Below are 15,544 nucleotides of genomic sequence, written 5' to 3' on the forward strand. Positions count from 1 at the left end.
TACCTCTAATTACAATCACCAATCCCATCTTTTTCTCCATCTATCATCTGTCTTTCTGACTCATTACATTATTTCAAATAATCCTCATTTGAATGGGTTCCATATGAACTGTCCCATTACATTCTTACTTTTACAGCATTCGCCAGCATATTTTTTATTCAATTAATTTTCACATCTCAGCTCTTTTTCCATCTTATTTTGAATGAAGGGATTCTAGCTTCATTCACATTTCCATTTCATTGCATAACAAGTCTTTAGGAATAATACTAGCATTGCTCTACAAGTAAATGCTAGGATTAAGTTATAATTTTCTTCGTTTTTTCTTTGGTGCATGAAGACTTTGAAGTTAAGGAAAAGATCCAGCTCTCATGCACTAATCCTGCATTGTCAGATTATCATTCACCGTGGCATTTAATGGATGAAAGGATGTTTTCAGTATCCCTCTGTATCTATGTCCGTATGTCATACAGTAAACATATATTCCAGTGTATACCTTTCACACACACACACACACACACACACACACACACACACACACACACACACACACACACACACACACACACACACACACACACACACACACACACACACACACACACACACACACACACACACACACACACACACACTCAGCACTTGAGATGTCGTGCAGATATATTATCTCTCTTTCTTCTCAAGTGCCTTCTTGTGCTGTTGTTGCTTTCTTGCATCCGCAAAGATCCCTATCACCGCTGGCAGCCTCTCTCTCTCTTAGACACTCATACACACACACACACACACACACACACACACACACACACACACACACACACACACACACACACACACACACACAAAACGGAACTGATACACAAAAACCAATACAGGGCTTGCTTGCTGGATCAGAAGGACATTATGAAGTACCCCCAACACACTCATACAGAACAAAAGAAAACTCTCAAACACACGGAAAGTGTGTTCACTTCAGCTCTAGCCTGACTCTACCAAAGAGCTGTAAACCATGAACATGGAAATAGGGTAAACCGCAAGGGATGAAGTGAGCTATTAACAATAGCCTTATATACAAGTATAATAACTTAAACTAGCACATACACACTTTCTGTTCTCATTATCTGATTCACCATCCTCTTTTTCTCCCTTTGTGTACTTTGTGGCCATGTTATGTCTCACTATCTGCTAGTAGTCATCTTTAAACTGAGTTGTCATTGCAATGGCTGCTAGAGGACTTTTTCACTTCAACATAAACTTGTATCTTTTTTGGGCATTTGCTAAATTATGATTCCGTTAATGTAGTTAGGAGTACTGTCTTGTCCATCGGGTTGATTTTAATGCAAAAAAAAAGAATGTATGAGCATAAAAGTATGTGTATAACCACTACACTGTATCTAAAAAAGTATAACAAAGATTATGGCTCTGCTTTATCTTTCAATTTGTGTTCTTCTACTTAAAAAATCAGGGAATATCTGTTAGGAGAATAGTGCTGTTCTTCCAGTAGGGTTCCAGATATTTGGAGAAGCCAGGGAGCATTGAAGCTGTTCTGGCAGCTTGTGCTGGCCCATCAATTTACTAAGAAACGCAATGCAGGTTTTCTTACTTCAATTCATTTGCACTTATAACCTGACTTTCTGTACTTAATTTTTCCGATCTTTCTTTATTCATATCTGTCTTTTTCTCAAATATATGAGCACATAAAAACAGCACACACAAAGTCACTAGAAGGACAAAGATGGTACATATTGTTTGATGGATGCTAGTGGTTAACCAGATACAACTGTCATGTTGGCTTTTTGCCGTTGTAAAGTGTTGGTGCTGTGGTTGACTGGGATGCATGGTTGCTCTATGTGTCAAGTCCACAGCAAAATAATAACTGCCCCCACCCCCCCTCTGTATCTTTATTATATGTATTGTCAAGTACAAGAGTCCTGCATTCATTTTGCATCTTGGTTGTTTTAACTTAATTTACTGTAAGTTTAGTATTCAAGGAATGGAAGAAATACAAAGAAAGCATGATTGTTTTGTTACCACATTGTGATTTCTGTTTAACTGTAGAGTCATTCCAACAGCAGCAAATCTCCTGGCATGGTCTCCCTCACGCTCACTAATGCATAGTCACTCAATGCTCTCAACAGTTGTTTCATGAGAAAATATACTATGTCGCAACATGCCCGCATTTATCACTAGTTGACTTCAAGGAGATGGTGAAAGAAACTATTTGTAGAGAGTCATACTGTGGCACAATTTTCCCTTTTAAAGCGGCAGATTCTGGCAAGGCTACAGTTGGGTGTCATACAAGTGCAGATATTATCTGGCTTCTTCTGACAGACTTCTTTGACTTGAATTGGCAAGTAATTCAGTGCCAAGGAACTATCTGTCATTTTATGAAAGCCAACAGTTGCAAAATTATATTTATATGAAATAGACCATCTACAAAAGTCAAGCATTAATCTGATTTTCTTTCACTGAGGAAGTGCAAGCAGGTGCCGAGCTCACAACAAACATGTGTTTTCAGATAAATGGTTGCTATCTCAATAAATCTCAACAAAGGTAATAAAATCATAATTAACTATGCAGCTCTGAGGCTTCAACTTTAAACATCTATATCTACATATCTATACGTATTTAAATCCTTTTCCACCACTAAAGTACAGACAACCAGGAAAATCAAAAACCCAATCTCATAACATAACATTAAGTCTTCTAAATAGAGAATGTTAGAGATTCAAGACCTCCTCGAGATAGGTAACATCTTTAAAAACGTTAAACTGCAGTGTTTAAAATGTTCTAAAGTGGCCCCATTTAAACAGGATCCATGAACAAAGAAACCCCAGGATCTGGTCTTCATCCCCAGAATCAATCATCACATCATGCTTTATCTGTGGCATGAGCCTCCAGGGCAGTTGGCATGCACGCAATTGCGCAATTGCTTATAGGAGCAATGACTGAACAAGAATCTCGCCTCAGTTATTTGAGGCTTCGTTATGTTATCTTTGTTTCTCAAGGGACTACTGCAGCAATGCTTTTGGTTAGGTGTGTGTGTGTGTGTGTGTGTGTGTGTGTGTGTGTGTGTGTGTGTGTGTGTGTGTGTGTGTGTGTGTGTGTGTGTGTGTGTGTGTGTAGTATTGTGTGTGCAAGCAGTTTATGTGTTCATATGCCCGACACTGTAAGAGCTAAATGAAATTGAGTTGAAGAGATTGGATTTGATGCTGCTATAGTGCGTGATGCTGGAGCAGGCTCATTACATTTCAGAGATTTCATCGACGTTTACTGATTTTGGTGAGAGGAATTGGCTTTAAAGAAACTATTTTTGATGTAACAGTGGACTACTTTAAAGACGTAGAACTCACAATTTACTGGATAAAAGTGTGCCAGAACATACAGAGCGCAAAGAAGAGAGAGCGTTTTTATAACCTGTGTTTGCATAATTTCAACATGTGCACATAAAATGGACAGTCAGTGGCCTTGTAATGACGTGAACTCATCCCATATCTTATTGGAACTGTGTGTTCTCAATAGTAGAAGTGCTTTTTCTATGAACAATGTGTCCTTCACAGCAGAAATCCTTTTTTATAGCTATGTAGACATTTTCCATTGGTGTCTCTTTCCTCTCAGCGAACAAACCATCTGCAATGCTGTTAGTTGGAACTCACGCTCCGACAGTAGTGGTGCCATATAAATATCAAATGCATTAAATGGTGTCGGTTAAACTCATACCTTTGTTTTAGTAAGTCCCTGCCAAAGTGTTCTTGAGCAAGATACCTGACCACAGCTGTTCAATAATACCTAGTTCATTGGCCTTGTAAAATGCATCATCAGTAGTAGGAACAAGCACTACAGCCAACATTACACACTTCCAACATCACACACATGTCTCAGCAGAGCGAGATCTGTCAGAGTGAAGATGTGACGCCTAACAGTTTCAGTACAAAGTCTCACATTTTTAAGGTTAACATACTGTAGGAAATTTACTGCAGGATGTTTGTTTTAACATTGGTTTGAACAACAGATAAAAGTAAAAATTAAGAATAGAAATATTGAAGAGGGCTTTAAAAGAGATGGTTAACGAATGTGCCGTAACTCTGACCATGCCTATTAGGGAGGCAGGATTAAATAGGATTGAGCGTAATGCACTTCTATACGTCCGAAGCTTTGTTTGTATTAGTATATGAATGCATGCATCACCCTTAATGTTTTGGGTAATCAAGTCCATTCAGCTTCCCATCAATTCTTACATTGGCTTTATGTGGAATCAATGGCTTCTTCCCTAGTTTTCAATAAGCACTACGGCAAACTTTTGCAATCCACCATGACAGACAGTAAATTAAATGTCCCAATCTCTAAAATTTCTTAATACACAAGCAAGGGAAATATATGGGGTTTGTTGCAAGTCAATCACCAAAATGTAGACTTCATTGTGCAAAACATGAGAAGAAAATTAAACCCCCCACATTATTTCCCCAAATTACAATGGAGAATTGCAGTTTTTAATGTTTCACAATGATCCAACCTGTGTATATATATATATATATATATGTATATACTGCTCCTAGTACTAGGTACTAGGATGGGTAAAAAGCAGAGACTACATTTCACTGTGTGTGCTGTGTGCATGAACATGTGCGACCAATAAAGAGGGTTTCATCCTCCGATTCTATCCATCTCTATTCTATATAATATCAGATACAGGACTCCTAAATTGACTGACTGGTTGTTTGACAAAATATTTTACATGTGCCATTTAACATCTTTCCACCATTCAAACTGTAGTGTGAAACAACAAACAAAGTGAGCAAAGCATTAAGAAATTCCCAAACATACATAAGAAGTCTTTGTATGCCCCTACCTTAGTTACAGCAGGGTATCCCGCAGCCACCTCCCCGGAGCAGTAGGGCTTCTCCTCATGGGAAACATCGACAGATGAGGCCCACTGGTCAAGGAAACCATTAGGGGTGTAGAGGCCACAGTCCCTCACGCCGGTCTCTCGTTCAAAATCCTCACACACCCCGTCGCCATCATAGTAGTAACACATGCTTGGCTCCTCTGTGAGTGAAGAGATCATAGATAGCAGAACAAAAGTTGTAATTATGACTTAATACTTATCTGTGGTGCTTTTTCTAGTATGTTGAAGTTTAATTGGAGCTAAGATGTCTGTCAGTCACCACCTGGCTCTGTCTTTTTCTCACTTAAACAAAGCCATCCAGGTGAATTTTTTACAGAGTTCGATCTTTACTACTCACCTCCCTTTTATCATTCTTTTTTATAGAACATGTGCATTTACAGTACTGATCCTTTGGGATAGCAGTCTAACCTTATGTTTATTATTTTGGAAGGTAAAGAGAGGACCAGATAAAGAAGTGGGAGGGGGAAAAAGGGTAAAAGGTGCATGAAAAAAGGAGGATGCATTCTTGAGTTTGTGAGAACCTACACATAGAGAGAGAGAGCATGTTAATGTAGAAAAAAAAGAAATACTGAAAGGGAGAATATGGATAAACACAAAGAGAGGAAGTAAGGGGGGGCTAGACAAAGTCAGGAGGTAAAGAAAGATACAGCAGTACTTTTTACAGACATCCTGCCCAGAGTTAAGGTCTGGAACGGGAACTTATGGACTGGAGGAGAGGGGAGCAGAGCAGGGAGGTTGCCTGGGCCTCATTGCTCTCCGCTCTCAGCTAAAGCAGTGTCAGCCGGTGGGGTTCCAGTGAGGGGGAAAGGCGGCATTCTGTGCCAAGTTGGCCGGGGCCTCCTCCTCGAAATTCCAGCCTTCTCCAGCAAAGCCAAAAACTCAAGTCAGTTCTGTGCTCTGGCGATGGTGAAACGAGGGGCTACTGAGGGGGCATACAGAATACTGCTCCCGCCACTCACTCAGCAGGAGCAGAAGCAAGGAAGAAGGGAAGGAGCGAGGCAGGAGGAAGCTCAAACAGTGGCTTGTGAAAGTGGCAGAAGTAATATGCAGAAAGTGAACTCATAAGAGAAGATAAGTAAAAGGAAAAAGAGAAAGGGTGGCGCTACTGTATTCAAATTTGGACGGGGATATGTGTTTAGAATATAACTGGAAAGGTGATTGAGTTTAATATCAAAAGGAAAAGAGAGCCCAATAGTTGGAGAAAGGAAGAGAGCGGTGAGATAAACAATGATAAACAGAGCCAGAGAAAAGAAAGAAAAGTCTGCAGGCTCTCAAAGTTAACTATTCCTGTTTTGTTTTGTTTGATTATTTCAACACAGCATCCCAGGTTAAACTGACCTTTATGAAAAACGCTTTTCTGATACATGTTGATGCAAAAAATCTGATTGCATTTCCTTTATGTCTGCACTTGTGTTTCCTGTCGCTTGGAACTCTATTGAGAACAAGGAATTTAGAGCGAGGGGAAAATAACTTGTCAATTTAGTCTACTCCAGATATAATTAGGCCTAATCGTGTGAATGGCCTATTAAAGCTCGTCCAGGCTGCAGCACCCTGGCCTGTTGTATACTTAGTATCAATTTTCTATCCAACTCTCTCTTTCACTATCCAACACACTGACAAGCAGGCACTCGCTCACACATACAGACAGATGGACAGAAGGTCCCATCATTATAGTGTCAGATTTCTGTTAAAAACTACAAGTATTTCAGACATTGTCGGACACACACACACACACTTACACACACCCCTGAGTGCTGCAGTTGGTGGAAAAACAGCACAGCCAATGCAGTCATCCAGCAATCTGACAGGGATTAAGTGGCCACTTCACTAAGGCTCACACGTGTGTATGTAGTGCACATGAACACACACACATATATCACAACAGGGGGGCAAAATGATAGTCTCCAGCAGGGGAACTGGAAGGGAAACCATCCATCTATTCATAAAACAAAACAACGTAGGAGATGCCAGTCACTCAACTTTGTAGAATGAGATGACTCACCCTTTAGAAAAATAATGATTTCCAGATTTATTTATTTTTTTAACTGGAGGTCAAAGTGATTATGATATGTAATGGCATTTTTATTCTTCTGAGAAAGGCGTAAAGAACTTGGATTAAAGAGGCCCAGATGTTAAATCTGTTCATTCACAAAGTAAGCCTTTGGGAGTTTTCACCATTTCAGTCTACACAGACAATAATATCATGGTGCGGAAACAAAACTGTTTTGTTATGAAGTGGTGGTTTAAACATAACTTCATACAATTAAAATGTCACTTTTGTTTTAGAAGCTTTTCAGTTTCATACATAGTCTGGCTATTATTATTTCGTTATCCAACTTTAGCCTACTTTTAGGCTACAACAAAGTCAGTTTACAAGGAAAATAATCTTTCATAAACTGTGTATTTTTCGAAGTTAATTCCTCGATGAAAGGTGCACTGAAGGTCACCTAACTCTCTTCTATAGTACTTTGCTCAACAGCCGATTACAGAGAAACATACCAGTGAAGGCATTTCATTTTGGTTGATACATTTGTCCATATTACTCACCAACACAGTTGAAAAAAGGCTCCTTCTTGCACTGGCTGGAGCAGCCGTCCCCATTCATAGAGTTCTTATCATCACACTCCTCTCCTTTGGATCTGGAATAACAAGATGAGGTACTCAGAATAAATAAACACACACCGTCTATTTTTCTGAAAATGCTTCGCACATCTATATGCGTGCATTTACAAATATTTTAATGTGGGTGCGTGTTACCTCTGGATGCGTCCATCTCCACAGTACGGCGCCCCCAGATCGTGTACCAGCCGGGCGGAGGGCTCACTCTCACTCCGGCTGGAGATGGTTTGGACCTGGTAGGTGTACACAACATGTGGCGCCACATCCCTGCAAAGAAAGAGGCAAAGATGACAGTAAGTCCACATATTTCGGATAACTTGAAGCCTTGCAGGAAATGTCTGATAAGGAATCACATATCAATAAAGGGCAACTGAGGAAGATACTCGGATCAGGCGGAGAGCGGGTCGATAGGACTGTGTGTGTTTGTGTGTGTTGTAGCAATCCTATATCTCAAGTGCCACTAGCTCAACACAAATTAGAACATCTGTCCCAGCACACACATCTACTTATCTAGTCACAGCGTTTATTGCTTTGAGTCCGGGTTTGTTTTGTATCCTCATCACGGTGATTGAAGGAACCATCGTGATGAATACACAATGGACAGGAAAAATGTTGGGGGACAACTCACTTTCATTGGTGAAAGTCGCCATGGTGGTTTCTTGAGTCACCATTATAAGGAAGTCTGAAAAAAAAGACTGAAAAAAGGGGAAAAAAACATAAATGAGAAAACCAAAATCATAAACGAAAAAGAAAAAGCTGTAAATGAGAAACCATAAGAAAAGCAACAAAACAAAACTCAAGGAGAGAAAACTGTAAATGAGAAACAACTAAAAACTGCAAGTGAGGGTACTGTCATGACATTTCATGTCTTGTTTTGAGTGTTCTTTTGTGTTAACTCTGTCTCTCTGATCTGTTGTTTGCCTTTACATGTTTTGTATTACCACCAGATTTAATATTTTCTGTTTGATTCTGGCCCTGTTTAAACTTTGGCCAGGCTTTCAGTAAGATGAAACAAGAAGCTGGATTTTATGGATCCACATGATTGCTTCATCTTAAGTTTCAGTACAGGAAAAGAAACTAAGAATAGAAGTTTATTAAAAAAAACAGGTAAAGGCAAGTACAAATGTTATGTATTTGCTACTACTATAAACAATAAAAAAAAAGGATATCTTACATCTTAGATACAGGATATTTTTTAATCAGTACTCTCACTTGCAGCTTTGTTGTTTACAGTTTGTTTGTTTTTTGACCTTTTTTTTCATTTTGCTTATAGTTTTGGTTTCTCATTTCTAGCTTGATTTGTCGCTCATGGTCATGGTTTCTCCTTCATGTTTTGTTTTGTCTTTTTAGAGTTGTTTACCCTAATTTCTGTGTGTCCTGGTGTTAAGTAACTGGACAGTGAGCAATGTAGAGACATGTTGTGAGCTTAATACATGTTTTACGTTCTCCAAGTTATTCAAGGCATACGGGGGAAAGGAATGCATAGTATTGGTTAAATACATGGCAGAAACTAGCTATGGGAGTAGGGAACAACATCAGTAAATGTGGTTAAATAGGACCAATAGGTTAGCCATATATCATTTCATGTAGACCATCAAGTATTATAGACCAATTTTCAAAGTGTTTCAGTGGTGTGCAGTGAAGCCATAACCTTTTATGAGCTCTTAGTCTAACCATTTACTCTAACAATGTTGTCCACTAATCACAGAGAATCGAAGACTCAACTTAACGTCTAAATGTCAAGTGTCCTTGGGCAAGAACAGAAACTCCAAATGTGCGTAAATGAGGCATTTACCATTTATATGCAAAGAAAAATGCATGGTAAATGTGAGAATATGGCATTATGCGTACCCATGTACCAACACACTGCATTGCATGAAAGGTGCTCAAGTGCATGTATAATTGTGAAAACACACATTCACGCTTCTTCCCCGGTGATTTGTGTTAAAAAGAACACAAACAAAAGATTTACAAAAGGAAAGAGTATTTTATTAATAACATTCCTGACTATTCTCCAATGCTTTTGTTTTCCTCCTTATCTTCATTTTTCGTGTGTTTGTTCATCACATTCCCAGCAGACGAAGTTCAAGTATGGTGTGCTATCTCAATTATAAGAACTGATGGACCTAAAGATCATGTAACAAAATGAATTTCCCCAAAGCAAAATGTGTGCCTAGGATGAGATGTTTATGTTGGCTTTATTATTATCAACACAAAATGTTGGACCTGACAGACTCTCTTTTATACTTCAGTATGTCCTGTTCTGCAATGTTGGCTCATGGGGTGTAACTCCAGGCTACACTCAAACATGCCCCCTCTAATTGAATTAGTTTAGCCCCTGGAAAAGTCGAGCTGTGGGAGACTTTATCTTTGAGGAGAGCAAACACACAGAATTGGCGGAAAGAAGAGAGGAATAGATCTTTTCAGTAAGACAGCATAAGAATATCGTTTTTATGGATAATGACAAATCCTGGTTATCATATACTGTAGGTAATCCAATACACAAAAAAGTGATTAGTGCATTAGACCACATTCGGACACATGGTCATGCAAGAACAAGCAACAACAAAGACAAAAGTGGCTAGATCTGGCAGAGTAAGGGGTAATCAAAGAGGAGGGCAAGGAGAAAACCCATAGATAAAATGAAAAATAAAAGGAGACAGTGAAAAAGGAGGAAAAATGTGTAAATTCTCCAATGTATTTGTTTTTGTTTTTTTGCTGCAAACCAGTCTGCAAGGCCAATAGTTGGCTACTTAAAACTACTTTGCCTATAGTAAGCCTTGATGTTTCATGGAAAGCAGATAACTATTTTGGGTTTGATCCCTTTTGTTTGTTACCGAGTTTACAAAGTTCATACCATGGTGAAACAAAGTGTTTCCAATCAGATTATAGGAGATCAAGGCCGTATTCCCTACTGCAACAGTAGTGTCTAAACCGCCTGTATTGGACTACAGTATACAGCATGCTGGTAAGCAACACTTAATACCTGGGTGTCATAATGCACCTTTGGTTCTAGAGGGTCAATAGTGCAACTCCTCTTAGCGTGATAACAACTCTTTAAACTTAGCCTTCAACCTGTTCCCAATTAGGTGCATGCTTGATTCCTCCTGACCTCCCTGCGAATAGCCATGCTGTGTTAGACGCTGCAGTTGGCAGCATGGAAGAAAGACACAGAACGGTGCAGATGTAACAACGTTCCATAAATGATCCTTCCACTGGACTTTGGTGGTGGGATATATATAAGAACTACATTAACAGTGACAGCGACATTATAAAAGAGTACATTTGTGAAAGTGTTTATGGACAGCACCACTTTATGCGGTACAATAGTTTAATAGCCAATATCCTGTGATAGACATGACTTCTGGAAGCCATCCAGACTTCATAAAACCACACTATGATCTGCAACTGATTAGATATGATATGTAACTGATCTGAGATGTAACTCACACTACAAAGGACTTTAATGCAGTCTCAGACAAGGTGTCACGTGATAAGATTTCATCGCTGGTGCATCTTTGTGCATCCAGACATCCTTCCCGAGACCCATGAAGGAATAGAGGTTTTATCTTGGCTCCCGCTCAAAGTCAGGCACACAAGGCACTGTAATATGCTTTTCAAAGGTGTTTTGATAGCACCAGGTGATTACACATGGAGCCATGTGTGTGCATGTGTGCATGTGTGCATGTGTGCATGTGTGCATGCTATTGAGAGCAAGAAGAGTGTTGGTGTGTGTCTGTGTTCATCTATGTGTGTGTTCCTGACTCTACTGCTGTGTGCACTAGACTTATGTGTGAGCATGCATATGGATGTGTTTCCGTTCTCTAGCTGCTTATTGTTCTTGGCTGATAGATCCCAGATGAGAAAAGCAGGTAAATGTAAGTAAGTTGAGAAAATATTGAGCCTGCAAGAACAACAAACTGGGCAATGTTTATTTTGTCAGTGAAGCAGCTGACATACGTTTGAGGTTTTACTGCGATTCATTTGACACCCTTGGTATGTCTAACAAACTAATGATACAAGTGTTGGCCTTAAAGAGGTACTTTAAAAAATAAAATGGCAACGTGTAGACCCACAAATTCTACGAATGTGAAGTTTGTTGTTAGTATTAAATCGGACTGCTTTAGATCTGCTAATTGCCTAAATTGCAGCTAAGGTGTTGCATTTGTTTATCTTTAAATGAAAAGGACAATAATTACCAGTGCAGCCTGTGTCCAAGAAATTCAATTCTGCAAACCCCTTAGTAGCACCAATTACATTCCTATATGATTTGTCTGCTGGAGAAATTCTGTTGAGTGAACCAGACATCCCATGACTCCCCACGAGGACTACACTGTTCACTCTGTCTGCAACTCATGAATATGGTTCATATTAGGAGGATTATTTCTAATGTTGAACATCCTATAAAGAAGGCGGGTCAGCCGGTTATGAAGAGAAGAAACTGTTAAAAGTTCAAATTAATGGGTGATGAGAGGGAATAAAAATGTATCTGGGAATAAAAAGTGTTGCTAAATTATTCATAGTTTATTTAAACTACAGTATTGATTTCAATTGAACCAACATTTTGTATAGTTATATCAAATTCAAAATCAATAAGATCGCACATCTCGAATGTATGCTTGTTATTTGAATTGCCAATTAACCAACATTGTCTTAGAAACTACCTATGTTTATTTTGTAATTTTATCAACTTTATCATAACAAATAATAGCACAAAAAACTGAAGTATTGTGAAAACAACGGTTCTTTTGTTCTTTTTTCAACACAATTTTTTTTAAGGTGGGATATTGACTTGCCAACCAGCGCCAAATAGCTTAGCTAAGGAAGGATAGGGGGTATAATGTGGAAGATTTGTGCAGACCAGGGTAGAGTCAGATTACAGAGGGGGTGTGGGGTAGTAATGATGCTGGGGGAGCTGCCCTAACTCTTTTGGCTGGGAGGTCTCTTCACATGAGCTCAGATAGGCTTTGACTGAATGACAGCTCTGAAACCCACATCAGGAGGAGGATTAGCTGATGGGCTGGAGTGCTTCAGAGGGATGGGGTCAAACTAACCCAAACCTCCTACCCTCTCTCTTCACTTTCTCGACCCCCTAATGTTCTCCTCAATCACCTATTGCCCCCCTTGATCCTAGCGATGATTTACCCCCAACTAGTACAGCTTTCCATCCCTGCGTCTCCTCTTCACTTGACCCTTGTTACTCCATACCATAATTTACTCTGTCACGCTGACCTCCCGGCCCTTAGCCATTCCAAACTAACCACCACCCATGGATGGAGCCAAGATGTCAGTTATCCTCTTGGTCAGTTTGCCCAAGCTCAGGTGAAGGCCAGCAGCCTGACAGTGGGAGGTCAATCAACCCCCTCACCCAAAACCTCCATAGCCCATAGAAACATGTTGCAAGAAGAATCAGCTTACTGTGTGGTCAACCAAAGCAGTTCAGCAGATGCACAAAGGCAATCAAACACAGTACTTCACATTGGATTTGTGGCATGCCAAAACATCTGAGTGAACTTTGCTCTTTACTCCACCATGTCAAAGGCTATGTTTATTGTAAGACAGTGAGGGAGATGGGGCATTATCATAGCCGTCAAAATGATATCCCAGAAAACATCACTGACAGACTTCTTTTGTATGAGTCTTGGTCTCCTGTTGTGCGTATCTTTCTTTTATAATTATTTGTTTGTTGAAGAATGCAACATTAGAACTTTCGCACTTTAACTTAATTTAATTTCACTTATTTAGTTTGAGTAGTCTACTGACAGGCAAACAGACATAAGAACATAATGGTTTACTCACCAAAAATGTCCATAATAAGTAAATAACGCTAATGTGCATGCTATGGTCATACTGTACATTCTTAGAGAAATGCAAATGCTCTCAATTGTTTTTATCTCCTTATAATGTTTTTTTTATTATAATTTTTAGCAGTTTTTAGGAAAGACTTGTGTTTAATAAAGACTGCATACCGTTTTTAATTACTTCATGAATTAAAGACTCTGATGGCTGTAACATATACACTTTCTATAAAACTTATCTGACCATTTAACAGAGACAAGATCATTATGCTCTCACAACAAGGATAGTCAGCCAGCGCCACTGACCACCACCACTGGAATGCAACCGCAGCTAGTGAAAGACACCACAGCAGTGAAACTACCTACAGTACATCAATAATCACTGAAGTGTGCCAAAAACCCCAAATACATTCATCTGTACTGCGGACAGCCTTCCCCAGACACAGCCATTCAACCAGGAATTTGTGCACAGACACTTTGTGGAACTTAGATATCATCATTCCATCTTGCATAACATGCATGCTCACCATTTGGCCTCTTATCAAGCACTTTCCTTCTCATGTGAACTACAATGACAGCACGATAGTGAGATGGCACAACAAGCAGCAGTGCCATGTATAGCACAATATTTATCATGTCAGCACATTCCATAAAAGCAAAGCACTAAACTCTCACCACAGTGTGCAGATAATACCTTTAACAAGACATCTATTTGCCCTTGCTTCATGGAACATTGGAAAAAACAAATGTGGGCAACATCTGACCTGTGACTTAGGAAACAAATGTTAGGCAGTAGATTTGAAACTGCAAAATAACTGGTGGCTGGCTAGTGCTCCTGGGGGTATTGAAAAGGATATCTGGTATAACAAGAACATATTTTTGTACATAGTTTCCACAGACAAAAAAAGGACACCTTCTTGCATGGCCAAAAAACCCTGATGACTTCACATTGAAGCAGGGAGCTAAATGGTAAGCAATCAGCTTTTCTCTCAACTTCTAAAAGAAAATACAAAAGCATGGCCAATGTATCGTGTGGCTCGAACCCTCTTCTAGGACAAAGGGGTGGTCTTTTTCAAACCTTGAGAAAGACCAGAGTTTTCTTAACTCAGGATTGTCAGACATAGATCAGTCATACAAAAGTGTTCACCTACCGGGTTACTCACCTGTCTATATATCGGCGGATAGGCTCATTCAACATCAGACCGTGTGGTGCATGTGTGAAAGGTGGTTGACGCAACAGGCGGTAGCGTAGAGGTCGGCAATGCCTGCAGAGTCTGAAGTCTGGCTTGGATGACAAGAGAGTGGCATCGATCTCTAGGTGTTGTTCCATGGTGAAAAACTGTACCCCATACACTTCATCCTCTATGTCCAGCTTCAGAGTCAATGGGGTGTCACAGAAGACATTACTGGGGCCCAATGAAATGTTGTTCCCACTGACGGTCAGGAGCAAGATGTTATGGATAGCTGGCAGTGCTGTTTCCTCTGGGCTAAAGAAGGTGACCCATACAGTCAGGGAGTCAGGTACCAGCGGGTAGGGGAACTCCAGCTGAAGCATGCAGCCCTGGAGAGGACACTCCGACAGACCCACAATACCTTGCTCAGTCCCTGCATTTGGGCTCCAGGTGCGCACACTTGGCTCACAGGCCTGCTCCACATCTGGAGGGCCTGTGGATACAAGACAGACAAAACAAAATGACATTTAACATAAACCAGACACAATAGGCAAAAGTCACCAGGCCATTTCCTACATTAACACACTGAATTACTTTTAGATTAGACATGAAAATAAATATTATATGCTACAGGCGTTAAAATAAATACTCAAAAGACATCTTTGAATTCTCTACTAAAACATCTCAATCATAATAGCAATTTTGGTGCTGACATATTAATTATTTGCATCAGTGATCCTTGTAGTGTACACAATTATTGCAACACCATGGTAGAGGTGAAACTGAGAGTTCATTGTGAGTCCATTTGCAGAGGAAAGGCAGAGCTGAGGTGTGTACCTTCTAAGAGGGGCCTGTGCAGGGTTATCACTTCAGCATAGTCATTACAACCTCTAACAGTCACACTCCAACCATATTTGGAGTCCACACACAGTTAACTTACATTATCCCATGTGACGTACACTAACATTCATCAAGCACTTTTAGAAGCCAGCAAGTAGCAGACACTATGTTCTCCCTAGATTTCCTTTTGTGCATTTCCAAGCTGGCAACCAACG

The 15,544-nt window shown here is 39.9% G+C and overlaps 1 protein-coding gene across 1 annotated transcript in view; it reads right to left on the bottom strand.

The window, feature by feature from the left end:
* The window catches only part of pappaa (pregnancy-associated plasma protein A, pappalysin 1a), a gene marked incomplete at its 5' end in the record, with an annotated part of 56,796 nt that extends 41,814 nt beyond the window's left edge, over positions 1–14,982 (bottom strand). Inside the window, 4 exons of the mRNA XM_010779975.1 lie at positions 4,844–5,040; positions 7,448–7,539; positions 7,658–7,786; positions 14,481–14,982. Of these exons, the coding sequence (XP_010778277.1) occupies positions 4,844–5,040; positions 7,448–7,539; positions 7,658–7,786; positions 14,481–14,982 (920 nt within the window). The remainder of the gene's footprint in view (positions 1–4,843; positions 5,041–7,447; positions 7,540–7,657; positions 7,787–14,480) is intronic.
* Between the last annotated feature and the right edge of the window lie 562 nt (positions 14,983–15,544).

The sequence above is a fragment of the Notothenia coriiceps genome, unplaced genomic scaffold (genome assembly GCF_000735185.1).
Source record: "Notothenia coriiceps isolate Sejong01 unplaced genomic scaffold, NC01 NC01_scaffold00021010, whole genome shotgun sequence".
NCBI lineage: Eukaryota > Metazoa > Chordata > Actinopteri > Perciformes > Nototheniidae > Notothenia > Notothenia coriiceps.